Raw genomic sequence first — 27,816 nt, forward strand, 5'->3', positions numbered from 1 at the left:
CTTCCTGGTCCTCCTGGCTCCAGCGACAAGCTTCACCTTCCCCTGCAACTCTTCACGACATCGCCTGGTTCCTTCCTGGTTCCACGTGGTCACTGGCTAGTGACCTTGACTCTGTCCCCTCTGCTTGCAGGTTTCTTCTCTTCTTGATCCCAGGCTTGGGATCCACCGGACACTCTCCCCTGACTGCCTGTCAGCATCTTTCTTCAGGCATCCATAGGAGTCGACGACGAAAACGACGCATCTTCACCCCTATGCACCCGCAGCCTGTGGGCTAGGTAACTTGGGTACTCCGGTGCTCATCAGGATAGTGACTATCCTAGTGTCTAGTTTTCAAGTCTCAACTTCCTAGCTACTCCGGAAGTGTCCTAAATCTATCTATTTCTAAACTGTAACATTGCTATTGACTTTTACGCATTACGCGTGAGTGTTTCCACTCTGCACACGAATCCCGTGGGCCTCCCACTCCCTAACTAACGCTAGTGTAGTGTAGCCCCAGCGATTCCCTAGGCCTAGGCCTATTCTATTTCCGTGACAGTGGTTCTTATACCACTTATTTAGTATATGGTTTGCGTGGCCCCTAGGGCCTAACTGTATTACTTACCTGTGTGACTTACTGTATGCATTAATAAGACTGTGTTGTACTTACCTCTAAACTCATAAAGAGTGCTGAGGGTTTGCTTAGAATAAATACACTTTATTTTATATATATATATCTGTTGTGGTGTCCTTTCATTTGGTATTCAAGGGATTATATATGGTATCACAGCTGGCTTCACATGCCATTCAGAGTTTAGCCTAAGACTGCTCTTGTCCATGCTACCACTAGGATAGCTGGTCTATAAGGTTGACTTTACAACCAATCACCATAAGGGTATTTGGACTGATATAAGGTGTACACTATAACTAGTGACATCATACATCAGGCCAACTTCTCACACCGGGTATACCGGTTCTGTCATGGTTCTCCTCTAGAAGGATGGGATCATACTCCCACACTAGTTACTGGTGTGGGGGTATGATTCCAAGGCGTTTGACACCAAACACGACTTGTTTCCATGCAGCCATCCCAAAGTTAGCATTTACAGCGAGGTTATAATGCACTTAAGAGTATATGGTTTGGCTGCATCACAAACAACCCCAGGATAAAGATTCCGAAGTCTGCAGAGGGGCTCTGCTCATGCATGGGCACACTCTCACATAAAACCCAGCCCCCTGCCTTCAGGAATGGTAAGGCCTGCTATAGGGGTGACTGATAGGTGTATATGTGCAGTGATATGGAGAGATATAGTGAACCTATATCTCAGTAAGGCGTGCAAGTTGTGTCCTTTTGGAAGGCTTCCCAAGGGTGGCATAAGACATGCTGCAGCCCCTGGTAGGCGTCTGGGGTACCTATGCCCTGGGTACATAGTATACCATATACTAGGGATTTATAAGGGTACCCCAGAATCCAATCTGCAGTGTACCTAAAGTACTTGGTAATCAATTTAAAGTGGGGGCAACCATGCAGTCGGATTCCACCTTCCTAAGACCACGCCAAGAACCTCTGCATCGTACTCGACTCATCACTCACCATGAACGGACAGGTCAACGCCGTCACCTCCAGCTGCTTCAACACCCTCCGCATCCTCCGCAAGACCTTCAAGTGGATCCCCCCTGAGTCAAGGAAGACAGTCACCCACGCACTCATCACCAGCAGACTGGACTATGGAAACACACTCTACGCCGGCATCAACAAGTCCCTACTCCGCAAACTCCAGACAATACAGAACACCGCCGCCAGACTCGTCCTCGGCATTCCCCGACAAGAACACATCAGTCAACACCTACGAAGTCTCCACTGGCTCCCCGTGGAGAAAAGAGTCACTTTCAAAATCCTCACTCACGCCTACAAATGCCTACACAACAACGTACCCAAATACCTCAACGACAAAATCAACTTCCACGTACCCAAAAGAAACCTCCGGACTTCCAACGTCGCACTGGCCGAAACCCCGCACATCCAAAGAGCCAGAGCAGGTGGATGATCCTTCTCTCACATTGCAGCCAAGACCTGGAATGAGGTACCAGCAGACATCAGGCACGCCCCCTCCCTGAACACCTTCAGGAAGACCCTCAAGACCTGGCTCTTCAGCTAAACAGATCTGTGGACCCCCCTCCGCGCCTTGAGGCCCTCACTGGTGAGTAGCGTGCTTACAATTACCTGATTGATAAAGGTGAGCAGAGGAGTGAGGCAGGGACGTATCCTGGCTCAATTTTTGTTTTTATTCTTTATTAACTCTCTTGATACTTTTTTTGGGGCTTGTAGCAAAGACATCTCGCGTATCGGCTCTCGTGTAGAGCCGGTTCTTTTGTATGCGGATGATGCAGTTCTCCTGGGGTTAACTGCAAACGGTCTACAAAATCTGTTAAAGGATTTTAATGATTTATTAGTAATTTAAATCTTAAGGTAAATCATCAGCAATTTTGTATAATGACCTGTGGCCTCAAAGTACAAATACCAAGCATTTTAATATTGGAGGGACTCCAATAGAAGAGGAATCCACTTTTAACTGTCTAGGCCTCTTAATTAATACCAGTGGGTCCTGGGAAAGTTTAATTAGCAAGAGATCGCAAAAGATGAGGGTAGCTGGTGAAGCAATCTTGAGGTTTGCTAAAAAAAACTGGGGCACAAACCGATCAGGGAGATGACTCATCTGTATAAAAGTAAGTGCCTATCTCTTGGCTCCTTATGGACAGGAGTGTGGGGTTATACAGTTCCAAGAAAGTTAGAGATAGAAAATAAGATTTTATGTAGACTTTTACTATTACCTAAATCTTCCCCAGGTTTCATCACACATGCAGAATTAGGGATGGGATTCTTGGAAGAGTTTATCGGTGTAGCCCCTTTATAATTATGGGTAAAATTATGGAGCACATATCGCAACTGTTTCTCTAGGGACGTTTTGAGGGACTGTTGGAACCTAGATAACATGACTACCATTCCATGGATGGCTTATGTAAAAAGGTTTTTTATAACTTAGGTCTGAGTGCCCTCTTCAATTCTCCAGAAGGCATAGGCCCTCAGACAAAAGGAAGGGTTAAAGAGATTTTTGCTTCTTATGGAGAAGATTTCAGAATTAAAAAGTCTCCCCTCAAGTTCTACTATTAATTATTTGCACATTTTTGATGCCCCCAGAACTGATCTTTATTTAACCTGGATAGGCAACCTGTAGCACAGATTTTGTTTGACAAGGCTAAGATTAAACTTAATTCCTCATTTAGTTGTCTTTCCTCTGGCTGGTTCTTGGGTTACCTTACGTACAAAGTGTCCGTGTGATGCTGTTTCCACCCAATCTACTGTGCACTTTATGCTGTATTGCACATTGTACTGCTTGATAAGGGTTTCATTTCTACACCCAGTTCGTTTGCATAACTATTTTACTTCATACAAAGACGGATTAGGATTTTTACAATCTCTGGCCTCCCCAGACATTTGTTATGCAATAATACTGAGTTACATAATTGCTGCTATGAAACTCAAGAGATCTTATGTGATATAAAATCTTTCTGTTCAAATTGTGATATCATCATTGTTGTGATTTTAGATTTAAATTTTTTGTTAATGACAGTATTTGTTGTTCTCTTTTATTATTACTGATTATGAACTTTGTATTTATCTTGTGTGCTTTTATGACCAGTATTTGGTCGAATAAACATTTTTGACTGATTGGCGACAAATGGGAACATGTGGGTTCTATAGTCTACCTTTTAATCTGTACATTGCCCAGAATAATATTAATATATTTTATGCATTCATTCAATTATCTGAGATAGATGACCATTTCATCTATCGTCCGGCTTCGATCGTTCCTCCTGTTTATCAGGAATCGGGTGACGGGGGCGACTGGGAGGGGTCTGAGGACCTTGTGGCCCTCCAGGGTCAACTTTCACAGGACTGGCAGACGAACTGGGGGATGCCAGTGGTCTAGACACTTCGCCGGACGCTGGCTTCATCTCTCCTCCGACTGTGGCTTCGGAGAAAGGTGCAGCTTTTTCAGTGGTGCTGCGCAAGGCGGCCGAAGCCCTGGGGCTCGAGTTGCCTGCTGTGGCCGTGAGGACTAATATCCTCACAGAGTTGCTTCAACCGTCAGCAAGCTCCACAGAGCCTCTGCTGCAGTTCAATGAGGCCCTCATCGACATTCTGCAGGGCACTTGGTCCAAGCCCTCCACAGTTCCTCCTGTGGATTGGAACCACCGCCCTGCTCCGGGCGACCCCAGTTTCCTGTCCCAACACCCCACCCCCGAGAGCCTGGATATCCGGGCCTCCACTTCCCAATCCTCCTTCCCGTCCGCTCCTCCGGATCGGGAATCCAAGAGGCTGGAACAGTTCGGAAAGAAACTGTTCTCTTCCCTGAGTTTGGGCCTGCAGTCTTTGAACACCGCTTGCCTCTTGGACCGTTTCTCCCACTCTCTGTGGGATGCGGTGGAGGACGTGCTGCCACTGTGTCCGGAGGAAGCCCGGACACGTCTCTCCCAGGCACTTGCTGATGGGCGAGATGCAGCGTGACATGCCATACGGTGTGGACTTGACACCACGGACTCGCTGGGTAGGGCGATTTCCACCACGGTGGCGCTCCTGCACCACGCCTGGCTGAGGTCCACGTCTTTTTCGGGGGATATCCAGAGTACCCTCATGGATATGCCCTTTGATGGCGCTCGCCTTTTTGGTGAGAAGGCGGATAGTGCGCTGGCTCGTTTTAAGGACTCCCGGGCTACGGCCACGTCCTTGGGTCTCTCGGCCCCACAGCCGCACACTTCCGCTTTTCACCCCTTTCGTGGCCAAGGAAGGGGCGCCTCCTCACGTCCGCCTAGCCACTGGCCGCAGAACCAACCTGCACGCGGTCGCGGACGTGGGTTCCGCCGTGGCGGTTCTAGAGGACAACACGGTCAGTCCACATCCACCCCGGCAGCATCCGCCTCAAAGCCCTCCTAGTCCGAGCTTTCAGGCCCATTCCACGCCAGTGGGCGGCAGAGTTCGCCATCACCTGCTCCACTGGCGCTCCATCACTTCGGACAGGTGGGTGCTGCAAATCATCCGAAGGGGCTACTCCCTCCCCTTCGAGACGACCCCTCCAGCCATGCCACCGCAGTGCCACTGTATATCGGAGGATCACTTGAATCTTCTGCGGGAGGAAGTTACGGCCCTCTTGGCCAAAGAGGCCGTCGAGCGCGTTCCTGGTCCAGAAGTAGGCCGTGGTTGCTATTCCCACTACTTTCTGGTTCCCCAGAAGGGCAAAGGGGGCCTACGCCCTATCTTGGACCTCAGGAGCGTCAACACCTTCCTCCGGAAGGAACGGTTCAAGATGCTAACTTTAGCTCAGGTTCTGGCTGCCCTTGACCCTGGAGACTGGATGGTAGCATTGGACTTGCAGGACGCCTATTTTCACATCCCCGTCCTGCCGGCCCACCGGCGTTACCTGCGGTTCACGGTGGGTCAGGAGCACTTTCAGTTCACCGTGCTCCCCTTCGGCCTCACCAGTGCCCCTCGGGTGTTCACGAAAGTGATGCCGGTGGTCGCAGCTCATCTGCGCAGATCGGGGGTTCCAGTCTTCCCCAATCTCGACGACTGGCTGTTGAAGGCGGGCTCGCCCCAGCAAGTCGTCTCCCAATTCCAGACTACGGCTGACCTCCTGCATTTGCTGGGGTTCTCCATCAACGTGCCGAAGTCACACCTGAGTCCCTCCCAGAAGCTCCTCTTCATCGGAGCGGTTCTCGATTCTGCGCAGTTCCGGGTTTATCCTCCGGAACAGCGGGTCCGGGATATTCAGGCTCTGATTCCCATCTTTCGGCCTCTATCTGGGTTTCGGTCAGGTTGGTGATGCGGCTTCTGGGGCTGATGGCCTCCTGCATCCTGTTGTTGCATTACGCCAGGTGGCGAATGCGGGCTCTGCAGTGGGACCTGAAGCTTCAGTGGGCCCAGCATCTAGGCAACCTGTCCGACCATGTCTTGATCTCGGAGGGCACTGCGAAACAGTTGCAGTGGTGGCTCACGGACCGCGATTGGGTCAGCGGCAGATGCCTCTCCCTACCCCAACCGGAGCACGTAGTAGTGACGGACGCGTCCCTCCTGGGATGGGGGGGCCACATGGGAGAGGCGAAGATCAGAGGACTCTGGTCTCCGGCGGAAACTCAACTCCACATCAACCTTTTGGAGCTGAGAGAGATCCGGCTTGCACTGAAAGCCTTCCTTCCCTCTGTCCGGGGAAGTGTCGTGCAGGTGTTCACGGACAACACCACCGCCATGTGGTATTGCAACAAACAGGGCGGGGTGGGGTCGTGGAACCTTTGTCAGGAGGCTCTGCGCCTCTGGACATGGCTGGAACACCAGGGCATCACCCTGGTGGTTCATCATCTGGCGGGCTCTCTGAACGCCAGAGCAGACGAACTCAGCCGCCGGTGCATGATTGATCACGAATGGCGTCTGAACTCGGACGTGGCGCAAGGTTTCTTTCTGCAGTGGGGAGAGCCTTGGTTAGATCTATTTGACACCGAAGAGAACGCGCAATGTCAGCAGTTCTGCGCGTTGGAATTTCCAAGGCAGCACTCGCTCGGAGACGCTTTTCGTCGCGAGTGGAGTTGCGGTCTGTTGTACGCCTTTCTGCCTATACCACTTCTGCCCAGAGTGCTGAAGAAGATCAGGCGCGACCGGGCCCAAGTTATCTTAGTGGCTCCGGATTGGGCACGAAGGTTCTGGTATCCCGAGCTACTCAGTATGTCAATCGATCCCCCGATACGACTACCTCTTCAGGAGGACCTTCTGTCGCAGCAGCAGGGGACGGTCCTCCACCGAACCTGTCCAGCCTCCACCTCCATGCGTGGAGATTGAGCGGCGGCAGTTGATGCCATTTGACTTGCCTCCTGAAGTCTGTGATGTCATTCTGGCAGCCAGGCGTCCCTCCACAAAGACGGTATACGCCTGCCGGTGGAACAAATTTGTGGCATGGTGCACAGCCAAGGCTGTGGATCACCTTTCCGCCCCTCTTTCTGAGGTTCTACTCTTTCTAATTTCTTTGGCCCAGCAGGGCTCTGCTTTGGGCACCTTGAAAGGTTATCTTGCTGCAATCTCTGCCTTCTTACGGCTTCCTGATCAGCCTTCTCTTTTCAAGTCCCCTGTTGTTTCACGTTTTCTCAAAGGCAGTACTCACATGTTCCCTCCTGTCCCCTTCGTAATTCCTCAGTGGGACTTGAATCTTGTTCTCACTTTTCTGATGTGCGCTCCTTTTGAGCCTCTTCACAATTGTCCCATTCGTCTTCTGACCCTAAAAACTGCTTTCCTGGTAGCTATCACCTCGGCTAGACGGGTGAGTGAGCTCCAGGCTCTGTCATCTAAGCCTCCCTTTCTTTCTGTTCATCCGGACAAGGTTGTCCTCAGGCCTCGTCCTTCTTTTCTACCGAAAGTGGTGACCCCCTTTCACCTCGGGCAATCTGTCACGTTGCCCACCTTCTTTCCGCCTCCGCATCCTTCAAAAGAGGAAGAGAGGCTCCACCGTCTGGACCCAAAACGGGCGCTGTCCTTTTATTTGGACCGCACCAAACAGTTCCGGGTGGACGACCAACTTTTTGTTGGATACGTAGGAGCTAAGAAGGGGAAAGCGGTACACAAACGGACCATATCACAGTGGGTCGTGTTGTGTATTAAACTTTGTTACTCCTTGGCAAAAAAGGACCCTCCTGTTGGGTTGAGGGCCCATTCCACCCGGGCCACAGTGGCTACTACTGCCCTGAGCCGGGGAGTTCCCTTGCGGGACATCTGTAAGGCGGCGACGTGGGCTTCACTGCACACGTTTGCCAAGCACTATTGCCTGGACAGCCAAGTCCGGGTAGACGGCTTCTTTGGGCGTTCTGTTCTCCTGGACTTTCTGGTGTGATCTTGGTTCGCAGACCCACCTCCGGGGTTGGTATTGCTGGGGTATCTATTCTAAGGTGAGGAATCTAACTAACGTGTTTCTTTCAGATGAACAAGTTACTTACCTTCGGTAACGATGTATCTGTAAGAAACATTAGTTAGTTTGATTCCTCACCGACCCACCCATCCTCCCCGTTCTGCGAACTGACATCTAGGGTTAAGGTTATCCTTTTCAGTGCCCTAGATTTTTTGGCACCAGTGTCAGTCTTTTGCATGGCTCTGCGTTCCTGGTGCGGAAAGCTATGTACAAGAACTGACGTCAGTGCGCGAGGGCGGCATCTAAGTACTCCGACGACGTCATTCCGGCACACGACTCCGACGACGGACGCGGAGCCGCAGACGACGCCTAGCGACGCGCAAGGGGTATTGCTGACGAAAAATCTTTCCGGATCCAGCCTGACGCCTGGGGATATTCTAAGGTGAAGAATCTAACTAACTAATGTTTCCTACAGATACATCGTTACCGAAGGTAAGTAACTTGTTCTTTAGGGATAGAAGAGGTGTTGCCCAAGAGCGCCATAAGGGGGATGGGTGTGAGGGTAAGTAAAAACATGTGCGACAGGGTTCCAAAGATAGCTGTCCAATACGTAGCGAGAATAGGGCAGGTCCATGTCATATGTGCAAAATCAACATTGTGTGCTTTGCATTTAGGGTATTGCGAGGATCTGGAGAGGTCCATCTTGGCCAGGCTAGCAGGGGTGGTGTGTGTTCTATGTAGAAACCGGAAATGGAGCAGTTTATGTCAGTAGTTGGGGAATACAATCTTGAATTGTGTGCAGCAATGTGTCCAATACCAGTTGGTGAGAGGGTGGCCAAGGTCCTGCTCCTGTATATGTCTAACTTTACTATTGTGAGTATGTTTAAGAGACATGCTAGCACGATAAAGTCTAGAGACTAGGTGCTTACCATCGGAGTCTGCAATTAAGTGTGAGGGACATGAAGTCTGCAGGCACCAGTGGATAAGTAGGGAAGCACAAGAGGACTGTGCTGAGTAATCAACGGAAAATTAATTAATCCATGAGTGGGGGGAAAGGTTCGGGTCTGTTGTTGGGGAAAATACAAGACAGTTTGGACATAAATCACCAAACGTATTAAGATTATGTGCGATAGTGCGCTGTACCAATTCTTCTGAGGTGAGTGGCAGCCTATGATTGGGAAATAGCAGCAGTGCTGATGAATATGAGGCACTGCCCCAGTGGCTCGCTGAGACTCCTGAGGGCCCAGCTAGTGTTTGAAAGAGTCTGTAAGTCTGTGGGGGTCGAATTTGAGGCCGCCTTGATGTAGTAAGGCTGTCAGTGGGACAGGGTCCGTCAGGTCACGCTTGGGTTTTTCATATGGTAAGTTGGTGTTGGGCGATACAGATGGTGAGCAAACTGTGATTGTGCGACTAGAAAATACGTGTAAAAGACGGGGACAGTGAACTGTTCACTTTCATATGAGAGTATCTCAGGCCACTCAGGGTCTATAGCCGGCTCAAATCAGGAGAATCAGCAACCCGTGCAGATGAGTAAAAAAGAGACAGTGAGGGGTATAGGAATATTTTTAAACAGATAAAGGGAACTGTGTAGGACAACCATTTTTATAATGGTGATCCTGCCCACACTGGACGGGGGAGGCGGATCCAGCGTTTGATTAGGTTTGCCAATTTACTTACGACAGGGCCAGAGTTGAGGCAAATGATTTCTTCCTTGGCTCTATGTAAGATGATGCCTAAGTATTTGATGTTTTCAGTACACCAAGCAAGTGGATACTCGCAGTGAGGGGGAATAGCCCCAATTTCTTCCGGTTGATGTTTAAGCTTGAGAGGGTGCCGAAATGAGTTTTCTCACGCATGAGAAGAGTTAGGTTGTCTGAGTGTTTTTAACAAACAGTAGGATGTCATCCCCTTACATTAAAATGAGTAGCAGGTCTGGCTTGAAGTGAAGTCCCGATGTAGGTGTTTCTCCTGTAAATGGCAGACTAGGGGCTCCATTGCAATGATAAACAATAGCGGTGAGAGAGGGCACCCCTGTCTGGTGCCTCGTGTATTGGAAAAGGGGTCGGATAAGGAGCCATTAACTTGAATGCGTGCAGTTGGTTGGAATATAAGAGAGAGACCAGGGTTATAAATTGTGTGGGTTGGCCCAGCCTTCGCAGAGTGGCATGCAAAAAAGGCAACTCTAAGGAATCAAAAGCCTTCTCTGCATTGAGAAGGGCAACCGATTCCGGTATCTCCGGAGAGACTCTGTTCAGGACCGAGAAGACGGCACATGGGTTGAGCCATGTGGATCTGTGGGGCAGGAATCCGGTTTGGATGGGGGAAATTATTTGGTCCAAAAGCAGTGAAAGTCTGTTAGCCATTGCCTTGGCAAGGTCTTTGTTATCGAAATTTAATAGGGATAGGGGCCTGTAAGAGGAGCAGAGGGTTGGGTCTTTGTCGGGTTTCAGTAGAAGAGAGATCGCAGCCTCTCTTATGGAGGGGGGAGGACACCCTTATCCAGGTCTTCGGCGTATACTTCTAAGAGGTCGGGTATAAGAAGATCCTTATACACTTTTGAGAAAGCGCCCATGAGTCCTTCAAGACCGGGAGCCCTGGAGCCATCCAGGGAATCTATGGCTGAGGCGTGCTCCTCTGAAGTGAAGGGATTGGCCAGGAATTGGGATTGCCCCGAAGAAAGCCAGACCATGGCTATTTCTTCAAAGTAGGCTAAGGGTAGTGAAGCATCAGAGAAGAGGCGTGTAGTGTATAATGATTTGTAATAGAAGATAAGCTCAAGTAGGATATCCTCATTTGCTGTAACTTTAGCGCTGTATGGGAGATGCAGTTTGGTGATGCATTCCTGCTCCCAAGAGGGGCAAAGGAGTCGAGCCAGCATGCGGCCTGGGCATTCGCCCTCGCCATAGCGGCCAGACTTTGTATATTTACTGAGATATGCACACTCTCTTTTCGCTAAGTCTTGGAAGTCTGTTAACAACTGGGTTTGTTTGGGTAGATAGTAAGGGTTGGGATGTGAGAAGTTTAGATGATCGAGGGCTACTATGTCAGACTCCACCCGGGCCAAATCCCTGCGTAGGGTCCGAATATTACAAGCATGCTTCGATATGCAGACCCCTTGGATATATGTTTAAAGGCGTCCCACAACACAGCATAGGTGTCCACCATGCCTGTGTTCAGCCTAAAATAGTCAATGATCGCCTCTTGCAGCTCTGAGTGAAACACCGTGTTGAGTAGAGCGGTTAAAGGGAAGGACCATCTGAGTTACCAACCACCCCATAGGGTATCATGAGTCATCCAGATAGGGGCATGATCTGACATATCTCGCATCCAGGGGATAGCAAGAGAGGAACCAGTAATCCAGCCGAGTCCATATCGAGTGGGGGGCTGAGTAAAAAGTATAACCAGGGATGTCAGGATAAGGGGTGCGCCAGACGTCTGAAAGAGAATATTCATCCTCTATATCGCAAATGGCTCGCAATGCACTGGGCTTGCCACTTGGGCAGTTGCTGGTGGTGTCTAATTAGGGGGAGCGTGCGAGGTTTAGGTCCCCTCCCACTATAAACTTGTCAGTTTCAAATGGCTTAGGAAGGCAGATAGGTCTTGAAAGAAGGCGGGGTTGTCGACATCAGTAGCCTATAAGTTGAGGAGCAGGACCCTCCTCCCTAGTAGAGTGCCTGTGACTAAGACATAGCGACCTTGCATGTCTGTGACAATAGTGTGATGGTGAAAGGGGAAGTTTTTATGAATCAGTATGCAGATGCTGCAGGAGTAGGAGCTGTAATTCGAAAAGTATCTCTGGGTCCCCCAAGAGGTAGCACAAGCGGGCAAGGGTTGGGGGGGATCTGTGTTTCCTGTAGAAAGGCCACCATTATGGAGTGGTGATTCCGATATGATCAAATCTGCTTACCCTTACAAGGGTTATTAAGACTTTGTATGTTCCAGGTGAGTAGCGTGAGGTCAACATGCTGCTTATTACAGCCTGTCATTCAAGTCGCTGTGCATTAATGGGGGTGCAGAGTCGGTGAGAGGAATCCCGACGTGATTTCTGGCCTAATAAGAGCAATAGAAGGAAAACAAGGGAGAAAAGACTGAAAACACTGTTCAAATTAACCTAATACCCCCCTCTTCCCACCCACACCGAGCCAAAAGTCATCAGTGAATTCCAAGTAGAACAGTGATATAAACATAGAATCCAACATGGTACATGGAGTACTCCTGGGGGGCGAGGAAACATGTGACATAACTTCAAATATGGGGAGGCTATGCAGACAAAAAAGTGTCTTAGGGGGACACAGAATCCGTAAAAGAGAAAAAAAGGGGGTTTCCAGGCATGGCCAGCACGGAGGTACTGAATTTCAATCTGGGTTAAACAGGTCTGCACTTGAAGGTATGTTCAGTTTAAGGGGAGGGGCGCTTGTGAGCGACGTAGGACTGCGATGGTCCGCTGGGTCTCTGCTGTCTGCAAAAGGATATGATATCAACCGGAGTGTCAAAGAATTTGGCTTTGTTGCCCACCATGACACGAAGGCTGGCAAGATATAGCAGACCGTACTTAAAGCCATTTTTGCGGAGCAGTGCTTTAGCATCGTTAAGCTTTCGCCTATCTTCTTGGACAGCAAGTGTAAAGTCGGGGTAGATGGAAACCGTGGTATTTTGATTTTGCAGAGGGGCTTTTTAATGGGCCAGTCAGAGTGCAGTGTCCTGGTCCCTATGGTTGAGGAGCCCTACGATTATAGGGCTATGGGAGGTGGGTGTGGGGGGGGCACCAGTACGAGGCCGGAGGGTCTGTGTTCCCTCTCGACAATGAAGGTGGACGAGAATGACTCTGGACTAAAGAGTTAGCTAAGCAGAGATTCAACAAACCGCTCCGGGGACCCATATTCGTCGTCTACGGAATGCCCGTTATTCGTATATTATTTACTCGTGGTTGGGCTTCCAAGTCCTTGTTTTTGATGGCTACTGCTTTTAGGAGGCGCTCCGTTTTTTCCAGGCGGCGTGTCCTCAACTACAGTCATGCGCTCCTGCACTGCACACAAGCGATGCTGCTCCATGGGCTATCCCATTGATCAAGTCAAGAGATCAGGGCATTAAGGCGGACTTCCATGGCGCCAAAGCCAGCCCACAGCTCCGCCACGATTGCCGAGAGTCTATCCTGTGAGTCTGGGGGTCGCATGGGATTACGGGTTTCCTCTGTGTCAGATGATGTCCCAGAATGGTCCATGGTCTTGGAGGACTCAAATGTTAGTGTCCACTGTTTGGGGTCCCTGCAGCCCGTTGTGTGAATTCAGCAACGCACACAGGTGGCCGAAAAAGTAGAGGTGACTATGGATAGGGCAATCAACGTTTGCCAAGTGGAAACATCTGGAAGGTGTAATCCGCTCAGTAAATGAAGGATAAGATGGCACCTTATGAGACAGCGAGGAGCGACCTGCAGGTGGTCAGGCGGGATCGGAAAGGTCAAGGGCTGTGCGTTGCAAATATGTAAGTCGATGGTCCAGGTGTGGGGTAGGCTCTGCCCCAGACAGCAGCTGGGAGGTGTCAGAGGTAGACGATCAAGAAGGGGTTGTCGCAGGCCCCTTAGGGCGTCATGAGTTGGCACCACCTCAAACACAGCCCGGGCATCAAAGATAGTGAGAATAGTCACACAGCTGCCCCGGATTCGCCCAGCAGTAGTCAGCACATGAGCAGGAGAAATGGATCAAGGCCCCAGCCAAGCAATGGGTGATGAGATGGGTACCACTGGCCACAGCCGGGCTGCTCTGCTGCACGTGGGTGCTCCAACTAATCCAGGAGGGTGGAGGGGCCAGCTTCCATGCAGGGCTGGGAGGAGTGAGATGGAAAGACCAGCTCAGCAGGATCACCACCTAGGGAGAGAAAGTGTGAGGTCAGTTTGGGGGGGGTGTAACCAAGTTTCCAGCCTCCACCCTACCTGTAAATATAGTGGGGGGGGGACTCTTGGTCCGTTGGCTCTGTCCCGGCACCCCAGTGGGCAGAGGTGTGAAGTGGAGTGCCGCCGCTGGTCCGGAGTTTCAAGAAGTGGTGGCCCAGGTCCCACCGGCCGAATCTCCTGCCGTCACCTAGACGCTGCAGCCAAATCAAATCAAATCAAATCAGGTGTTTGTTAAGCGCGACTACTTACCCGTAAGGGTCTCAGGGTGCTGGGGGTGTGGGGGGGTGTTCGCAGGTTCCAGTCCATCAAGGAGGGGGTCTGTCAAAGAGCCAGGTTTTGAGGTTGCTTGCGAAGACGGGGAGCGATGTTATCTGTCTGAGGTGGAGCGGAAGGTCGTTCCAGGCTCTGGCTGCGAGGAAGGAGAATGAGCGGCCTCACGATCTGGTCTTTCTGGTGCGGGGGACCACTGCGTAGGAGAGCTGGGCTGATCGTAGGGTCCTTTTGGGTGTGTGGAATTTGAGTCGGCTGTTCAGGTATGCTGGTCCGGTGTCGTGGAGAGCCTTGTGAGCATGGGTTAGCATCTTGAAGGTGACTCTAGCTTCGATGGGGAGCCAGTGGAGTGTTCGCAGGTGCTGGAAGATGTGGCAGTGTCTTGGCAGGTTGAGGACCAGTCTTGCGGCGGCGTTTTGGATGTTCTGTAGCTTGCGGGTGAGGTTTTTGTTTATTCAGGCATAGAGTGCATTGCCGTAGTCGAGCCTGCTGGTGACCAGGGCGTGAGTGACGGTTTTCTGTGTTCGAGGGGGATCCATTTGAAGTTCTTACGTAGGAGGCGGAGGGTGTGGAAGAAGGAGGACGAGACGGAGTTGATCTGGCGGTCCATTTTGAGCTCTGAGTCCAGGATGATTCCCAGGTTGCGTGCGTAGTCCGTGGGGGTAGGCGGGTTTCCGAGGGCGGGGGGCCACCAGGTGTCATTCCAGGCGTCTGGGTTTGGGCCCATGATGAGTACTTCCGTTTTGTTGGTGTTTAGTTGTAGGCAGCTGTTTTTCATCCATTTGGCGACGGCTTCCATGCCTTCTCTAAAGATGTATCTGGCGGTGTTGGGTTCGTTGGATAGGTAGAGGATGAGTTGGGTGTCCTCTGCGTATGACACAATGTTGATTCCGTAGGTTGACGATGGGGGCGAGCGGAGCCATGTAGATGTTAAAGAGCGTAGGGCCGAGGGAGGACCCCTGGGGGACTCCGCAGGTGGTAGGTGTAGGGTCTGAGAGGAAAGGGGGGAGTCTGACCCGCTGTGTTCTGCCGGAGAAGAAGGAGCGGATCCAGTCGAGGGCATTGTCTTGGGTCCCTGCATCGTGGAGTCTGTGTATTAGGGTGCGGTGAGAGACTGTGTTGAACGCCGCTGAGAGGTCGAGGATGATGAGGGCTATTGTTTCTCCTTTGTCCAGTAAGGTACGGATGTCGTCTGTTGCGGCGAGGAGGGCGGTTTCCGTACTGTGGTTTTTTCTGAAGCCGGATTGGGAGGAGTCGAGGGTGTTGTGCTCTTCGATTAATGTGGTGAGTTGGCTGTTGATGGCTTTCTCGATGACTTTCGCTGGGAACGGGAGCAGGGAGATGGGTCTGTAGTTTTTGAGGTCGGTGTGGTCCGCCGAGGGTTTCTTCAGGAGGGGGTTGATCTCAGCGTGTTTCCAGTCGTCAGGGAATGAGGCGGTTGCCAGGGCGTGGTTGATGGTGTGGCAGAGCATGGGTGCGATGGTGTCGGCGGCTCTGTTGAAAATGTGGTGGGGGCAGGGGTCCGTGCGGGCCCCGGAGTGGATTGACTTCATCGTCGTCAGTGTGTCTTCGGTGGTGAGGGCTGTCCAGTTGTCGATCGCTGGCTTCAGGGTGTCGGGGGTGGTTGGTGAGGGTTCAGTGTGTTGGTTGTCTTCGTCAAAGTTGTTGTAGATGCTCTTGATTTTGTGGTGGAAAAAGGTGCTGAGTTTGTCGCAGAGGTCTTGTGAGGGACGGATGTCGGTGGACTCGCTAGTGGGTAGGGCGAACTCCTTGATGATATTGAAGAGTTCTTTGCTGTTGTGTGCATGAGTGGAGATTCTGTATTCAATCGCTTTTTTCCTCGTTTTTCTGATGAGTTGGTGGTGAGCGTTGGTGGCGGCTCTGAAGTTGTTGTGGGCTTCTGTGGATTTGGTGTTCCTCCAGGCCTTTTCGAGGTGGCGGCAAGTGCGTCTGGACTCTCGAAGTTCAGTGGTGAACCATCTAGCTTTCTTGGCGTGGGTGTTGTTGTTTTTCTTGAGGGGGGCTATGGTGTTGGCGCTCTCGGAGAGCCATCTTTGCAGGTTTCGGGCTGCGGTGTTGGCGTCGTCGTTTTCCGCGATGGTTGGGGTGGAGTTGCTGAGTGATGAAGTTAGTTGGTCTTCGGTGATTCTGGTCCAGTTTCTTCGTGGGAGCAGGTGCTGGTGTCTGTGGATGGTGGGTGTTCTGAAGGTGAAGTGGACGCATCGATGGTCAGTCCATGGGAGTTTGGTGGTGTGGCTGAAGGTGATGGAGTTTCCTGTTGTGAAGAGGGGGTCGAGGGTGTGTCCTGCTGAGTGCGTGGGTTCGGTCACGATCCGGTGGAGTCCAATGTTGTGGAGGTTGTCCAGGAGGGATGTGGTGCTGGGGTCCAGTTGGTTGTCGAGGTGGAAGTTGAGGTCTCCCAGTAGGGTGTAGTTGGTGGACATGATGGCATGCGGGGTGATGATGTCCGTGATGGAGTTGGCGAAAAGTCCGCGGGGTCCAGGGGGTCGGTAGATGAGGGTTCCTGGGAGGGTGGAGGTAGGGCTGGCCAGTATCTTGAAGTGAAGGTGTTTCATCAGCCATACGTGCCTGCCCAAGCTGCAACAGCGGAATGTGGGCCGGCAGGAATCAGGCTGTCTCCAAGCAGCCGGCGGCGATGAGGGGGAGAGTAGGGCCCAGCAGGGACTTTGCTACCCCGGTCTCAGGCTTGCCCGCAGCCCCTTTTCCTCGGGGCCTACGAGGCAGGCCAGGCCTCAAACACCTCTTAGAAGTAACAGTGCGTATCGGCCAGGCGGGCTGCGGTGGTTGTGCTCTGGCGCCGGCGGTCGCCACAGCTCCCGAAACACTGAGGGGGAGGGGGGGAGGGATAGTCTTTCAGGGCCCACTCGTGACATGACGAAGGTGTAGTGTTTATTTATTTGTGCATTTTTATAAAGCGCGGACATTACCCGAAGGTGTCAGAGCGCTGTACAATAGAGCCAGTTACATTACAAAAGAACCGTGGAACACAATAAAACATTGCAAAGAAAAACAGTAGTGCTGTACAATAGAGCCAGTTACGTTAAAAAGGAACAGTGGAACACAATAAAACATTACAAAGAAAAACAGGAGACTAAAAATGAAGGTTACATAGACAGAAATTCCGATAAAGCACGCAGGAGAGAGGAATGTACAGGAAACATTTTTACAATGAGGAACGAACTTCCAAGAGGGGCCTGAGAATGAAAGTATTAGTTCTCAAAGTGTCTTTAGAAGAGGAGAGATTTGAGATCAGCTTTGAAGATCCGGGTAGAGGAGGTGGCACAGAGCAATGGGGGAAGTGAGTTCCAGATTCTCACCGCATTGCCTGAGAAGGATTGTGCCATCGATCTTTTCCTTTTGAAGATGGGGGGGCTCAAGCAGAAGCTTTTCCGCATTCCGAGAGGGTCGAGAGCCTCCGGACAATTTCAGTTTGTTTGCCAGGTAACAAGGGGAGGACGTGTGTAAGGCTTTATGCGTGATGCAGGCAGTTTTGTAAATGGATCTTGCCTCAATCGGAAGCCATCGAAGAGCGTACAGGATAGGGTTGGTGTGGTCGCTTTGTTTAGACCCTGAAATGAAGCGAGCTGCTGAATGGAGGATGGATTTGAGAGGGGAGAGGTGGGATTTAGGTAGGCCCGTCAGGAGAGAATTACAATTATCCAGTCTTGAGAGAACCAGCGATTGTACCAAGGTTTTTAAGTCTTTCTCCTGGAAGTACCAACGGATCCCCCACAGGAGGCGCAACTGGTATCGTGCGTTCTTGGCAATAGAGTTGTTGTGGGAGATTAGGTTGAGTCTTCTGTCGAGAATGACACCTAGGGATTTAGCGCTGTCGACAATGATGGGTTTGCTGTTTAGAAAGTTAAGCTGATCCATCCACGGTTGAACGGGAGGAGGTGAGAGAGAGGTAGAAAGGAGGCGGAATTCAGTTTTGGCAGGATTTAGAATGAGTTGGTGACCTAATATCCAGTTGTAAATGGAGTTGAGAGTAGAGTTGAGTAGTGAGAGATCATGTGCAGAAGACACCTTGAGGTAGATTTGAGTGTCATCCGTCCTGCTGGACACGTTCTAGTGTTTAACGCTGTGCCTCAATCACACTTTACACCCACCCACCCACCACAGGCGTCACCAGTCAGGTGACCCTGTCAATAAAAGGGGCGAGCGCACGTGCTCTGGCCAGTTACTGCACCATTATACAATGTGTCTGTGTCCCTCATTTGTCCAGATGTGGGCCTAGCGCCCACCAACTCTAGAGAAGGGACAAGGGCGCATAAACCGTCAGGATGTGCGCATCGGCTCAGGAGCTTCATAGCCACGCTGCCCTGTTGGTCGGCGGCTTAGCCACGTTCCCCTCCTCAAAACTACTATTGAGAGCATTAAGTAGCTCCAGAATACGTTTAGACTTCCTTTGTGCACTGAGAAGAATCCTTTATTTTGGTATGCTTAAACAATAGGTTATGCAACTGGTTGCAGATAAAAAATGTACAGATCAAAAAAAGAGCTAAAGAATTGTAAACCTAATGATTCAAGATCTCCCACGACACCCTCACCTTTAGTGACGGCCGAATTACTTTAATGACTGGAAGGGTAAGTTATGTGACAGACGTGCGAAGGTTAGATGGTTAGAGAATATAGCACTGTTGAGAGAGCCCTTCTTCCCCCCCCCCCCCCCCCACCTGCCCTGTGCTCCAACGGAAGGTTAATAACGGTTGTGTGAGTGGACGTATATTTGTGCTTGTGTGTTGCTCCCCCCTTTACCTCCACCGTGGGCCACCCCCTCCCCTGCACTTCGGTGGGGGTGGAACACCCATACTGGATGCCCAGCCCCCCTCACACTATGAGGGTTTGTATGTACCAAAACACTTGCAAAATGTGAATAAAGATTTTGGGACAAATGATTCAAGATCTCCATGGTTTGAGTTTGAATACACTAAATGAAAAACATAAATTCCATAGATGTCAAAGTAGATACTGGAAAATCGATCTGTGGGGAATGGTCTCGCACTGAAAAACAGAATAACAGCATGATCAGAATAATGCCCAAGCAGCTCCTCTCTGCCTCTTAGACACCCTGCATGGAAGGCCTTCCCTGTTTCTTTTACTTAGTTTCTGTTCTTTCCACCCTCTGTTGCTGAAATTAAGAATGGCTGCTTGGATCGACCAGAAATCCTCTTTTTAGAGTGTTCCAGTGGCACAACCATATGCCTTTCACTGGGAGGGACTTTCGAGAGAATACATGGCGGTGGTGCTAAACACTGGCCCTGCTGTTCACACACATCATGATACACCTTTGCTCCACTTTCAGCTGCACACCAATTCCGCTGCTACTGACACCCATCAAGAAAATGTGGTTCAGTGACACAGGAAGCTGTCAGCCGAGGCAGTAGCAGAAGTAGTTATTTCTGAGATCGAGCCAGAACTTTTATGATAACCACACAACTCTTTGCTCTGAATCAACACTTCATCATGCATGCCTTGCAATGGAAGTACTCTAGAGGTGGAGTAACACAACTGTTGACCAATCAAATAGTTAGCTGGCGTAAAAATACTCATCACGTAGGGGTTCACCCAAGCCCTTCCCTGTATACTGTTTTTTTTCTGACATGCGTTCTTGCAGATAGAGAAAGCTGAGTCTAGTCAGACGTACATAGAAACCTGAACCATAATGTACATTTTCCCTACATTGCCCTTGTCCTGTTGAAAGTGTGAAAAGTTAAAGTAGTTTAGCCTTAGATGTGGTCACAGTAATGGAGGTGCACGACCTCTTAAAGGACCTGTTGACAATTATAACTGGACTGGACCACGTGATTCACTAGATATCAAGTTAGGAGTGTAAACTAATGCCTAAGCATCAAAACATCTTATCTTAGCAATATTTGGATTTTGCTGCCTTTAGGGTTCTTGTCTCTATTCATTGTGTGATGTCACTAGATATTACTCTGAAAGTATTAGATTAGTGTTTGTTTTGTAGTTATTATGCATATTTTCTTTGGAAAACAATGCAAATTGATTTTTCCAGTTTCAGGTTAATATTGGTGACGTCCCTTTCAGGAAAGTATGAAGCAAGTCACAAATGTCAGTGGACACAGAATGGAGACATACAAACCCTGAAAGTTAACATATGAGTTTCATCCCATCGCCGCCTCTCCAAAGAGATTGATTGTGAGGCTCTAGTTTCAGAAGCAGCTGGCTGCCGGCAGCAATAACCTGCATCCAGTGTCATCCTCCATGCCAATTAATTTGATGTATTTATACCTTTAATTCAAAAGGCTTTTGGTCAACTTTTTTCCAGCTATGTTACGACATCACTAGTCATATGCATGATGTAGTTAAGAAGCTAAGACTCTAATCACACTTGTTCTCTCTGATTGAAGGTTGGACCTTCTCCCTTTCAAAATGTGGAGCCGGCATTCGGGACTGCAGACTGGTGGGTCATTGTTTCTTCTGGAAGGAGTGCCCTTTCAAATATTGGGAGGCTCCCTACATTACTTCAGAGTGCCTCGCGAATATTGGAAAGACCGGATGCTGAAGATGAAGGCCTGTGGCTTAAACACACTCACTACGTAAGTTCTGAGCTCCATTGCGCCAATGACCCAAGGTTTGGCTAAAAGTATATTGGTTAGATAATTTTAAGTTATATTGTTTGGACATGAACATCATCATCCTAGGCTGCTTAGGTCTCCCTTACAGAACGGCTCAGCAGATTGCTTGGGAACAGACCTTTTATTTTCAATATGGACTTAGAGAGAGCGTTGTGTCTGCCTCTTTTTAGGTCGAGCTGTTCCTCGACATTTAGTATACGGGTTTCCAAAGTGCTACCTACCAGACCTCGCTGTCCTAGCGCATGCGTTCACGCGAGCGTGCACGCGCGCAGCCGCCAATCACTGCTGCGCCCGCACCACTCGCGTGCTTGACACACAGCGCGTCCCGTCCGCGGATCGCGATCACTTTTGCTGTGATGGCGATCGCGATTACTTTCGCTTTCACGGCCGCGCGGCCGTTACTTTTACGGCCCCGCGGCCAATGCTTGTTGACTTATATTGCAGCAGAAGCAATTTGTGGTGCAAAAAATTGGCTGTCTCCCTCCTTAATCACATCTGTTGGCATGGATGAGCTCCTGACAATACAAATTCTGTTTCGTAGTTGTATATTTAATATTTCCAGGTCCCGAAGTGTGTCCGACTGTGAATTCATCTCTGCTCTGCCAAGCTAGCCAGACTCCAAACTCCATAATCAAACCCAGCATCCGATGCAGCCCTTTGTTGTCATGTCCGATTGTATTTTCGCCCAGCAGGTTTAGCTGGAGAAGAAACCCGACCCTTTCGGTATTAGCAATGCCAGTTTCGTAATTTAGGAATATCCATTTTGTCCCGTGTAATTCCTTGCTTGTCTGAATCCTTCTCCAGTTCGGGTTGGCAGGAACCATTAGCAGATTTTGGGATTTTATGGTCGGGCTTGGCAGCACAGTAGTGCTTAATTTGAGCCGGTGGTTTCTGGTGCTCAGCACTGGCACTTAATCATCAACACCAGCTCTTGAGCACCAGTTAAGGACACATTCGTTTATGGTAGGCACGGGTAGATTCAGTGATTTGCCCAGAATCACAGGATGTTGAGCCAACGCCGAGACTCGAACCTGGTTTCCCATCTCTGAAGTAGGCAGTAGTAGCCATTACGCCTCACCCTCTTCCCACTTTTATGGTTAATAGTTGGCTCTGTTTTAGGAGGTGATAACAGGAGAAATGGGCTGGTGCAAGCTGCCTCCTGACAAGAGCCCCAGCGCTTATTTCTTTTACAAATTAACCACTGCAGCACAGCTGTCACCTGACAATTAAGTGAGCACCACTAGAGGGGGGGCTTTGGCTCCCCTATATGATGGGAGCAGGAGTTTGTTTTGATTGGGCAAAAGTTGTGTTCTTCCACAAAAACACTGCTTGGCCTTCACACAACTTTGATCATTTTGTTTATTTATCCAGCTACCTACGGTTGAACGTACAGGAGCACACATATGGCATTGTAATGCTATTAAAGTGTCTTAGACAACAAAATAATTTAAGGTGTTTTTCTCTGGCAGCAGCATAGATGGGAGGAGCGCAGTCATTAACCTAACATAGATTTTTTAGTCTAGCTTGACAGCACATCCATAAGCCAGACTTATTGGCATTTCCAATGTTTGTTTGCCTGGTAGGCAAAACCAGTTTTTCTGCATTCAGTTATAAATGAAGGGGAGGCACTGACATACATTAGGGAGAGCCCCAAAGTTACATTTCTGCTTTGGATAAAAATGGGTTATACCAATATATATTTGGTAACAATCTGGAGGCTGTCTAGACTGATAAAGCTCTAGACATGATGATACTCAGAGATATGTATGTGTAGAAATCCAAGCCTCGGGGGTCTCCACACGTGGTGTCTGGAGATTCTGAAAGAAAAGCACCCATTTCAACATTGTGCGCAAGGTTTTGAAGGAAGGATGTGATCCATAACAATGCAGTGCCAATAAATGTGGTTCTAACAGCCAACCTGTCCAGAAGAGCTGAGTTTCGATGGTGTCAAATGCAGATGAGCGGTCCAGAATAGGGCATGTTGCAGTGATCCGTGGGATTGAAGAGTTATTACTAAGTAGTTTTATTGGCAACCCATGCTTAAGAGGGAACACTAAATAAAGCTAATTAAACTGCCCATTTCATACCTAACCAAAGAACAATTGTCAATAGTTTCTAGTACTTTTACAGCACAAGGTGTGACCAAGATTTGCTTTTGCTCATCACTCAATCAAGGATCTTATGCTCTTCATAAATAGATCATATAAGGTTCTTGTGTGGCTTGCAAATCTTGAGCAAAGAATGTTTCTGTGTACTCTGGGGTTACCATTTTACCCATTAAGCAGAGGATTACATTTAAAGCGCTATGCGCAGTGTACAAAGCACTTCACGATCAGGGACCGGTCTTTTTGAGCAAAAGCTTCTCCTGGTACACACCAGGGAGGTCACTACGATCAGCATCATTCAAAATTGGGGGTAATCCCTAGATTTAAACGTACAAATTGGGGCGACAGAGGCTTCGTGCTTGGTGTGTCGAAAGCCTGGAATTCCCTTCCCTTGCACATCAGAACCATGCCTAATTTTCTGGCCTTAAGAAAGTCATTGAAGACATGGATTTTTTTCTTCTTGCTAAATTACCCTATGGGTTCCATGGTTGTGGCAACTCGGCTAGCGCAAAGATGTATTTTTTTGGTATTCAAGCACTTTAAAAGAACACTTAACATTAATAATGACTGAGTAACACTGATGCCACAAAGTTTAAGTGTTAACTGCTTGCTGTCATCCCAGTTAGATGCATGTTATAGAAGAAACATTGCTAAAGGGGCAACATTTGTACTCCAGTCCCAAACTTTCTTTGTAAAGTTAGATTAGTTCATTTAATGAATTTGTATTTCATACATTTTAATCCATATTAAGTACTGACCTGCTCATAGCATTTGATAAATCTCTAAATGCAAGTATGTATTTAACTATTAATTAACTGCATAATCTCAATATCTGAAATGTCTTAGGAATGGGGTTTCTCTGGAATAGCTTCACCAGTAGGGTGTGGAAGGAGACTTAAAAAACTTGTGCCCAAGGTTAGACCTTGCTGATACCACCCAAGAACCCCTGGCATATATGAATGGTGTGTGGGGAAGCACGGAAAGGTTTTTTTTTTAATGCATCCTTGACACGGCCATGGCAACACCTACAACACGCGTTCATTGTTCTGAAATGGTAATGCATATTAAGTAGTTCAGTTTTCTTTTCCCAAGTGTACGTGGCCCCGTTGTGGGGAATTAAGCTGCAGGCTTGGCCAATACTGGAGTTGGAAATGCAATGAAACAAATTAAAGCATAAACTGAGTCCTGGTTTTAGAAGACCCCCTAAACTGAAGCAAAATAAACAATCCAAAATAGGTTGGCAAGAACTGCAGGTAAGCAGTATATTAAAAAGCTCCCAGCCAGAGACAGAACTATAAGATGTTTCTTGGGACACAAACACGTCATGGCCTCGCCTGAGTTCCAGGGTTAGCAGGAGTAACATAACTGCCTGGAATCTTGTAATTTATCAAGAAAAGTGGTTACTTTTGTCAGCAAATTATGATTGTTAGTCATTTATGTTTCCAGCAGTGGAGAAAGTTCATGAAAGGTTACTGTTTTTCAAAAGGAAGCAAGTTTTCTTTAGCCAAATTCTCTCCATGCCCTGGAAGAAGGTCTTCAAATTAAACATTATCTAATCATATTTTGTTACTTATGTTTATCCTGAGGTTTTGACGTGGTATTAAATCACCCGAAGAACAACTCCTAGTTGGTGAACAATTGGTGAACAACCGAAGGAAAGGTGACTGGTGCTTGGTCAATTCTCATACAGGGCTCTTGCGCTGATCCTATAATCCCCGTAAAAATGTCATTTGGGGCTTTCATCATTCTTGCACCTTGGCCGTGCCCAGGATGTGGTAGTTGACGTGCATCATGCTTAGGTGAAAGACAACAGTGATACCATTAAAGGATAATATCTGAATGAGAGAAGTTTGCATTTGGACTTTAAATTAATAACACTAATACATGAATGCAGATATAGAGGGAGGTCTGGCAAATCTGCCATGTTTCTGTATTTTATTCATCTTTTCTTGAAAGGCGTCATTGCTTTAGTTTGCCTACTTATCTGTCTTCCCCGGCATTATTGAAGCCTGTCTTTCCTGCTGGAACCCATCATCCCCTAGGTTTTTACTTCACCTCTTAAGCAATGGATGGAGTAGTCTTCTGGACTGTGGAGAAACTGTTGCTTTACTTACGTCATGTCTTATCCCAAATATGCTTGATAGTCCAAATGTCCTGCTTTACCCATTCTTTACCCTATCTCAGTACCCACCTGTTCCAATGGCCTTATTGGGAGTATGGGTTCACAGCTACACTTTGTTTTTTTGTAATACTTTTTTCTAATTGTGCCTTTTAATTATTCCCAACTGCTTTCCTAGCAGTAATATTTCCTCAAGACCCATTTGTAGGTCTCGCCTACGCAGCGCGCATGCGCTGCATAGGAGGACCTTTAGCTGTTGCTCTGCTATTTTTGGAAGCACATACTCGTGCTTGTGGCGTGATCCACCTTGCGGGAGCGAGCAGCAGCACGCTTGCTAATTGGCTGTTGCTCGCTCCCGCAAGGCGGATGCCACCACAAGCACGAGTGTGCTTGAAAACAGCTGCTGCTTCTTAGCGCGATCACTTTCACGGCCTCGTCGCTTTCATGGTCGCGTGGCCAATGCTTGTTCTCAATTGCATTTCCCGGATTGATAAGATAGTAAAGCCAGCCAGGGCACGTACTGCAGAGCTCTGATTGTTAACTGCAGGTCGCCGATTCCAGCAGCGGACAGGGGTGGTCCAGATTTTTATACTTCCGAGGTTGATGAATTATCAACAGAAACGGCAAGTAGTTACACTTACTATTTACAGTGCCGTGGAGCCAACACTTTGTGGCAACAAACTGTCGCTAGGTAAAACTGAAATTAAACTTTATTCACTGTTTTCAATTCTTTCCTTTGCTTGTTCTCGTCCCTTTTCTTTATTTACGTGTATATCAGGCCTCTCTCACTCTTTCTTTGCATACCACTCCCTAAATGTTTGTCTCCGCCGTTTTCTCCGTCTCTCCCTTCCACTCTATACTGCTGTCCTTGGTTGTTTTTCATTCATTGATTTTCGCCCTGACAGTTTCACTTTATATCTCTCTGGAGGTTACTCCGGGCCGGCACATGCAGTGTGTCGACTTTGTTCCCAAGCCTGAGGTTGTTTGTTCGTCCGTGTCTTCGAGACTACTTGAGTCTGATATTGTTCATCGGTCTCTGGGTGTCTGATTGCACCCTTTGGTCTGTGGCCGTTTCTCAGAGTGTGACACTCTTTGTACCTCATGGGTGACTACCACTGACCACTAGCATTTGTGTGTACGTAGTGACTGCAGATCTGTGATAAGTACCCATCCAATCCCCACATGGAGGGCTCATGGATCTGTAGGTCTCTGTGTGCCAGACACCATCCATTGATATCTTTGTGTCTGGCAGTCCGTTGGATCCTGGGCGTCTGATAGTGTCTACTGGTCTCTGGGGGTCTGTTATTATGCCTTGTTGCTTGGTAGTGTCCATAGGTTACTGTTACTATATCTCGACTCATGGACATCTAATAGTATCTGTAGTCCTTTGGTTTCCAGGCACCGTCCACTGGTGTCTTGATATTGTGTGTACGAGTTTGGCAGTGTCTATGGGTCATTGATAGTATGTTTTGGCTGGGGTGTAGCAGGTAGGATCAATTGCCTTTAGGTCTGATTGTATCTGTTTGTTCCTGTGCATCTGAAAATTAACACAGTGCATCAGAAGTCTGATAACATATGCAGGTTTCAGATGTCTGATAATGTCTATTGGTATTTGCATGTCTGTGTGTATTCTTTGGTCTCTAAATGTCATAAATCAGCTTTAGGCCTATGAGTGTCTGGCAGCGTTGGTAGGAGTGTGTATGGTAGGGTCTGCTGCACCCTGCGAGTTTGATTGTGCCTGTTGGTCTGCGAGGCCCGAAGCTGTGTATTGGTATTTTTGTGTGTAATAGTGACTGTTGTCAGAAAGGTTGTTGATTTTTTTTGTATTTAAACATTTATGGTGGTATGTGGGTGTCTGGCAATGTACAAAGGGCCTTGGATGTCTGGTAATGTCAGATACTGGTAGCATACCTCTGGATATTTGTCTTTTGGTTAAGTCTTATAATGTCTATTGGTCTCTGAGCGCCGTTGTGTCTAACAGTGTCTGTTGGCCTCTGGAAGTTAGAGAGTGCGTCAGTATTTTTGTGTTTGGATACCTTTATTGGTATGTAGTTGTCTGTTAATGTACTGAGGGGTTTGACCTGTGAGAGTCTGACACTGGCAGGTGACTCCTGGGTACTTTATAGTGTCTTTTGGTTGTGTATGATAATTGGTCTTTGGGTGTCCATTGATAAGTCGGTCTGTGTGTGTCGGATACCCGTGATACATGCTTGGTTGTTTGGTAGTCTACCCGTTTCTGGGTGTCTTATGGTGTCATAAGCTATTTAGCATTTATTATAGGCCTGTTGTGTCTCATAGTGTTTCTAGTTCTCTGGGTATCTGTTAGTATGTATTGATTTAGAGGGCACCTCATAGTGTTCACCGTCCATTATTTCTCTCATATTATGCAGTAGCTTCTGAATGTCTAAATATATCAGTTGCTCCGTAGCTTTTGGGAGCGCCTTCTGATCTCTGGGTATCTGCCTCCGATCTTTGGTTATGTCTGTAGTTTCCAACATAATATGTCTTCCTGAAAGTGTCATTGGTCTCCAGGTGTCTTTTGTGTTTGTTTACGGTATCCAATAGTGTCCAATGATCTTTGACTATTTGCTAGTGTTAATTAGCCACCTTGTATATGGAAAAGCACACTGGTCTCTGGATAGGTGTAAACATTTGTATCTGATAGTGCCTGTCAACACTGATAGTGTAATGTTAGTTCTTAAGTTTCTACTGGTATCCATTGGCTGTTTGGTGGGAATGTCTGTAGTTCTTGGTTCTCTATTGTTCTCTTTTTGTATCTTGGTGTCTCTAAGAATGTCATTGGCCATGTGGTGAGTAATTGTTGGTCTCTGGGGACCTGAGTGTTTTGTATTATAGGAGTGCCTGACAAGGTCCAACGATGTAGGTG

At 48.5% G+C, this 27,816-nt stretch overlaps 1 protein-coding gene across 2 annotated transcripts in view; it reads left to right on the plus strand.

Moving 5' to 3' along the window:
* GLB1L2 (galactosidase beta 1 like 2) overlaps positions 1-27,816 on the plus strand; it is a 1,021,913-nt gene that overhangs the window by 109,534 nt on the left and 884,563 nt on the right. For both annotated transcript variants that reach the window (XM_085647243.1, XM_085647244.1), the window contains exon 2: positions 20,478-20,666. In XM_085647243.1, the coding sequence (XP_085503369.1) occupies positions 20,478-20,666 (189 nt within the window). The remainder of the gene's footprint in view (positions 1-20,477; positions 20,667-27,816) is intronic.

This window comes from Triturus cristatus, chromosome 3_2 (assembly GCF_964204655.1).
Source record: "Triturus cristatus chromosome 3_2, aTriCri1.1, whole genome shotgun sequence".
In the NCBI taxonomy this organism is placed as follows: domain Eukaryota; kingdom Metazoa; phylum Chordata; class Amphibia; order Caudata; family Salamandridae; genus Triturus; species Triturus cristatus.